The following is a 6,683-nucleotide window of genomic DNA, read 5'->3' on the forward strand; positions in this document are numbered from 1 at the left end:
CGACAACGTTGAACTACTTGGGTTTGCCCAAGCCCAATTTAATAATGGGGTTTTAAAATGGGCTTGATTTGAGAAATTGTAAAATGCCGAAGCATGAAAAAAAAATAAAAAAGAGAAGTCCCTTTCATTTGAATTTGGAAAGTAAACATCACCCTCTATGTGTGGCTTATTCTAACTTGATCACATTTTCCTTAAGCTTTTGCCTTGCATCGCTCTCTTCCTATGCTCTTAAGCTACTCAATATTCATATCAAAGTTAAATTAATATCACTATCCACCACCAGCTATATATATATAACTTGTGCTTGTTCCACTAAAATCCGTACCATTACACACTAACAAAACACAAAGCAAACATTTACACCTATTGTTTAGGGTTTGACTTGTTTAATTCCCTCGTATGATGATATCTAAAATGAGAACCAATTTTCACTCACTTCCTCTTCTATTGTTTGCCCTTTACCTTCTATGGGGGAAATGTAGATCAGATCCTGATCCACTTCAAGATTATTGTGTTGCCAATAACAAGAACAATTTTTTCATCAATGGGGTTCCTTGTATTAACCCTAAAGAAGTTTCGGCATCCGATTTTGCCACGTCAGCATTATCCAAACCAGGTAACACAAGCAACACATTTGGGTTTGCAGTTACCCCCACCAACACAGTAAACCTTCCCGGGCTCAACACATTGGGCCTTGTGTTGGTCCGGGTCGACATCGAGGCCGACGGGGTAATTCCACCTCACTCGCACCCGCGGGCCTCGGAAGTCACAACTTGCCTAAAGGGCCAGCTTCTAGTGGGATTTATAGACACATCTAGCCGTGTGTTCACTCAAAACCTAAGGCCCGGTGAGTCATTTGTGTTCCCAAAGGGCCTGATTCATTTCCTTTACAATAGAGATTCTAAGGAACCGGTTCTTGCTTTGTCTGGTCTCAATAGCCAGATCCCTGGTGCACAAGTTGCATCCGTTGCAACATTTGCTAGCAAGCCTCCAATTCTTAATGCAATTCTTGCCAAGGCATTTCAGATTAGTGCACAAGAAGTAGAAATAATACGTCAGAAACTTGAAGGGTGATTCATTGTGAGTGTTCATGATGTTTGCTGCAGGAGAATTCAATCATGCTTACCAATATTATTTCCTATTTTGTTATTGCTAAATCTCAACGTGTTAAATAAATTTTTTGTTCCAGTAAAACCGGTAATTTGTGGTTTTAGTCTCTTTGTAATTTTTTTTTTATTTTGATCCTAATATTTTTAAAGGTGAGTAACCAGTTTTACAGCCTTTTTCTCACTTTTGAAAATATTTGGAACGAAGAAATAAGAAAATCTAATAGAGACAAAACTATTAATCATCAATATTATTACATGGATAAAATTTTATTTGAAATAAGATTAAATCAACGTTTGCAACCATACGGTAGATGGGATCCTAGGGAGAAGGTGGGATGATGATGTTAGATTTGCATATTTAAAACGAAGAGGAAAAGAGACATACAAACTGTCATGTTACATTACTCAAAGTAAAATCAGGTGGTTGATCAGAGTCTTGTGTTTAATATTATTATTGAGTGGAGTGAATTAGTGTGTTTGTCCATTTCTTCCCAGTCTTTTTATTGGGTTGTTGCCATTTTTAATTTGGTATCCAAATATGCTACAATTGTGTTTGCTATTTATTTTTAGCATACTTGCCTTCAAAAAATTATTTTTATGCTACTTTTATGATAATAGCCAATAGGTAATTAAGTTAAATAATAATAATAATAATAATAATAATAATAATGTATATGCATGAGGGCTTTAGCCGTTACAAATTAAAAAAAATAATATATGTGCATGCAAATTAATCTTGTTTAATAGAAAACTTAATCAGCAGGAACTTTCGTGTTAGGATGATACAAAATTGAATAATAATTTGTATGATAGTATCTTTTGTCTTGTGGTAAATTTAACCCTCTCTATATTATGTGGACATAGTGGTTCAAAAAATAAAATAAGATAGGAAATAATGCAATGGCAGCATGTTTGGTACTGGGAATCTCAAATAGTATTTATTCTATAAATTCTAATTCCATAAGCAAGAATGCGAAAATTCAATTGAAAACTGACATGAAAACGGTAGCATTTCATGTGGTCAACTTTGGTAAGCCAGAACAAGAAGCCATGACTTCTCATTGGAACAGCTGGCAGCGGCACACGAATATATATATATATATATATATAGGAAGAAGTGAAAAAAAGGAAAATTTTTAAAATTAAGAATCAGAATTGCATAATCCATATGCTAAGCTAAAGCATTAATTAGAAAAAACTATTACTATTATTGTTCCAAACTTGCCATCCTTATACGAATTGCATAAAGATAAATATTAAATAGAATTTTCTTGATGAGCATGCTTCAAGAGAGGACGCGTGTTGGAGAAAATTGCTTTAAGTCAAGATATGAAATTCGCAATGATTTAACATTTTTTGCTAAGTATACCTTTCTGTTAACACGAGACTTATGCATATATCAGACATGTTTCGTTATTAGGTGTGACAAATGAAAATTAAACAGCACGGAGGTGTTTTCAGAGTTTCCTAGAGGCAGAGGGAACTATTGTGATTTGTGATTGAGAGCACCAATAAACATTTTATGACTGATAGGTAGAGATGGCTACATTACATATTTTTCTTTTCTTTTTTCACTTTATTGTTTTGCCTTGGCTTTAAATCATAGTGAATCCGTGATCACTTCAATCATTAACCTGATAACTAGCAATGTGTCATCACTCATCACAGTTCACAAATCACAATCACCTTTTTTTTTTTGTCATTTCCCCCCTTTTTTTTTCTTCTTCCTCTATAAACCCAGGCACAAACATGCATAAGAGGAAATCATTTTGATAATATAAATAAATCACATTCTGGGTCCCATTCGGATAATTTATATAGTTAATTAATTAAATTATGAGTTAAAATTAATTATAACGTCTAGTATTACTTTATCAGATTAACACAAATTCTGATTTTCATGGTTATATTTATTGAGTTAAGCATAGATAGATAGATAGATAGATAGATAGATAGATAAGAGAAAAAGTCCACTTTTGGGTGATCAAATAATATAATATCATATCATGTATAAACCAAAACAGGGAGCTTTCATAATTAAATTCATAATGGTTGTAGGTGGAAAAAGCAAACAAAAACATGAAAGAAATTGGAATCCAAAATCCAAATAAAAACAATGAAGAACAACTGTCTATTATTCTGCAATTTGATTTTAGGCACATAGAATTCAATTCAATAATGGTCCCTTAGACAAAAGAAACTGATCCCACCCACCAAAATTTGTTCCAAGAAGGAACCCCCTCCCATCACAAACTGAAAAAGAATCGAACCTGTTTTCATTATGTAACAAAAAAATAACCACAAGAATTAAAAATACAACAAAATTGAAAAACAAAAAAAAAATTCTACAGAAAGAATTAACAGTAATAATCTTTTCTTCTCTTCTTTTCACTTGTGTTCTCCCCAAAGTCCCAAACCCCATCATCATCACCATCAACATCAACATCAACATCCATGTTTTCATCTTCTAAACCAATCTGTACAATAGTAATTTCTTTCTACCCAAAGAATAGAATAATCTCTGAACAAGAAACAAAATGCATCAAAGAAAAAGAATGATATCATAACAAATCATGAGAATAACCAACCAATATAGAAGAAGAGAAGCTCCAAGGCTGTTCTCTTGTTATTCCACCTCTGCCACCGCCATTAACAAGTTGCGGCTTGAACAGATCGTACGGCTCCCAAAGACGATCCAACGGACACGGTTTCTTCTCATCAAGCCTCACCCATGGCTTCCCTTTCCCACTCCAATGCAACAAACTCACCGGACCAGGATGCAGAGACCTACAAACTCCATTGACATTGTCACCACCAAGCCCGTGCTGGTTCCAACGATGATCAATGGCTTCAACATTCCCCGCAAATACAAGTAGAAACGGCGGCAACGATCCAAGCTCGTAAATCCTCTTTTTCCTCTGCAACTCCATCCAGTTCTCGATCCTCTTCCTGTAGTTCCCTTCCCTCCACCGCACCAAATCCATCACCATAACTCCGGTGTTGAAATAGCACGGTTTTCTGTGACCGAACACTCGAGATAGCAACGGATCCAACCAGAACTCGTCGGTGAAGTACTTGGTGAAATTCGCGTGGCAATATTCCGGCGCTCCGATCACTCGATTCTCCGTTAGAGTTACGTTCCAGAGCTTGTGGATGTCGTCGACGACGACGATATCGGAGTCAAGGTAAATGACTCTGGAGATTGAAGAGTCGAGCATGTCCCCGAGATAGTTTCTTGCGTAGTTGAGAGGGTTTTCTAGGGCTTGACGGATTGAAGAGGAGATTAGGTTGATGACGGTGTCTTCTCTGAAGATGTAGACCTTGAAGTTCAACGAAGGGAACGTCGATCGAACCAGCCGAGTTAGGATTCGTGGACTCGCTGAGTCGAACTCGGCTGCGATGAAGTGGAAGAAGATGTTTTCCGGACACGACGAGTGCCGGAGGACTGAGTGTACGGCAGCGATGGAACCCCGCAGGTAGCCGGAGTCCAGTGTCATGGCGATGTGGACTAAGGAGGGGTCATCGGAGGTCGTGGTGGCTGTGGTGGCGAGGCATCCGGCGCCGTTGCGGTAGTCAGGAGCTTCGGAGAAGCGAAGAAGGCTGTGGAGGGCGGCGGTGGTGGTGGCGGCAGTGGCGGTCGGAAAGGAACGGATCCCGAGTGTGAATGGTGGTAATAAGATGCAGACAATGAGGGGCAAAACGACGGCGCTTAACCGTAGCGGAATCATGTCGTTTAAAAGTTTAAAACACCGTCGTTTTGGGGGGTTCTTGTGTGGAAGGGAAAAAAGAAAAAGAATATAAATGGGTTGGTGTTTTAAGACGACATTATTGCAGAGCGAGCGAAGAAAGGGGGAGTGTGTTCAAGTTTATGAGTGAAATGTTGCATTTCTTTCTTGTGTTGGTTCTTTAGTTTCTTGTTCTTGGGTTTGATGGTTTTTTGGATTCTCTGGAACCATGAGAGAGAGAGAGAGAAAGAAAGAAGGAGGTGGATGTGGAGATGGAGGTGGGGCAATGGCAGCTGGACCTTCTGAGAGAGAAATTTTGGTGTGTTGCTACTTATATCAGCTTTTCCCTCATTCATCACTCTGTATCTGTCTCTGACTCTTTTCTTTCTTTTTTCTTTTTTCTTTTTTTGTTATTCCCCTTTTTGTATTTCTTTCCTTTTCTCTCTATTTATTTATTTTTTCCTTTTTTAAATTTAACTTCATTATTATTACACAACGGAAATCAAATGGGAATATATCTGCTAAAGCAGCTGTTAAGACAGGATTTTATGCATGATTTGATGAAGTATTTGAATAAAAAATTAAAAAAGTTTTCAACTATTAATTTCACGTAAATTTAATTATACTTAAATTTTTAACTAAAAAATTATGTCTTTGTTGTAGTTTTAAAAAAATTAGGGGCAATATTTGAATGTTTGTTTGTAATTATTAAAATTAAAAAAATTGATATAATTGTTCATAATATTAAATATTTTATTTATATTTATTTTTAATATTACATTTAAAGTTATTAAAATAAGACTTATTATTAGGAGTCTTAATTCATTTTTATGATACTTAAACAAATAAAAAATTTAAATATATATGTTATTTTTTAAAAATATCAAAAAAATTAAAAAATTCAAAATAATTATCTCCTAATTTTTAAATATTTTTTGAATCATTTTCATATTTTCAAAAAAATATATATTTAACTTTTTATCAATTTACGTATTACAAAAATAATTAAAAAGATAAATTAGAATTCTCAGTCGTCACTTTATTAAAATTATTTTAAATATTAAAAGACTTTACTTAATCCAATTTTTGTAGTTTCTAGTGATGGAAAATAATTTTATATTAATTTACCAAATATAATTTCATACCTTTTAAATATCCATTTTCAAAAAAAAAAACTTTAATAAATCATTTTTGGAAAAACCAAAATTTTATCGTTTTTTTGTGTTTAAAGTTTAAACGCGTTTTGTTTTTTGAGTTGAATACGTAATTTGTGCGCGGTTATGGTTGGATTAATTAGCGCCACCACGAGGGCCTTAACTACATTTTGTTCTCATGAAGGTTTACATTTAAGTTTTTAATAAAATTGTACATTTTGGTGAACATATTATTAATACATTTGTATGCAGGAACGGACATACGGGACCAGGCCAGGCTTTGGACCAATCTTTTTAAAAAAAGATTAATAGTAATAAATTATTAAATACGATTTAATTTTTTTAAAAATTTATTTAGTATTTAATTTAATATAAATAAAAATTTAATCTAATTTAAATATTAATAATTTTTAATATCTAAAAAATAAGTAATAATATTAAAAAAAATCTAAAAATATATTATTATTAATATTTTTTAATTAAATAAAATTTTTTAAACTTCATAAAATAATTTTTTTTTGTGAGTATCCTTTTTTATTTATTTGGTATTAATTCATTTTGTTTTAACTATTATAATTGAGAGATCTTTTTCAACTATAAATATTGTGAAGAATAACTCAGAAATAAAATAAAAGATAAATTTTGTTCATACCCTGGCCCAATAAATAGAGCCCAAGATCCAAGCAAAGAAGCCC

At 33.8% G+C, this 6,683-nt stretch overlaps 2 protein-coding genes across 2 annotated transcripts; one reads left to right on the top strand and one right to left on the bottom strand.

The window, feature by feature from the left end:
• The first annotated feature begins 307 nt into the window (after positions 1 to 307).
• Positions 308 to 1,670, top strand: GLP7 (germin-like protein 7). Its single transcript, XM_016345258.3, has one exon. It carries the CDS (start codon positions 400 to 402, stop codon positions 1,072 to 1,074), a length of 675 nt encoding a protein of 224 aa, XP_016200744.1. The 5' UTR covers positions 308 to 399; the 3' UTR covers positions 1,075 to 1,670.
• A 1,541-nt stretch (positions 1,671 to 3,211) lies between these two features.
• On the bottom strand, positions 3,212 to 5,336 carry LGT8 (glucosyl transferase family 8). Its single transcript, XM_016347129.3, has one exon. The coding sequence runs from the start codon at positions 4,835 to 4,837 to the stop codon at positions 3,671 to 3,673; it is 1,167 nt and encodes a 388-aa protein (XP_016202615.1). The 5' UTR covers positions 4,838 to 5,336; the 3' UTR covers positions 3,212 to 3,670.
• Positions 5,337 to 6,683: the final 1,347 nt, after the last annotated feature.

Source organism: Arachis ipaensis, chromosome B5, assembly GCF_059453495.1.
Source record: "Arachis ipaensis isolate K30076 ecotype BB chromosome B5, ASM5945349v1, whole genome shotgun sequence".
NCBI classification, from domain to species: domain Eukaryota; kingdom Viridiplantae; phylum Streptophyta; class Magnoliopsida; order Fabales; family Fabaceae; genus Arachis; species Arachis ipaensis.

Coding starts and splice junctions, on each gene's coding strand:
- GLP7 (XM_016345258.3), top strand. CDS start 400: ATGATGATATCTAAAATGAGAACCAATTTTCACTCACTTCCTCTTCTA.
- LGT8 (XM_016347129.3), bottom strand. CDS start 4,837: ATGATTCCGCTACGGTTAAGCGCCGTCGTTTTGCCCCTCATTGTCTGC.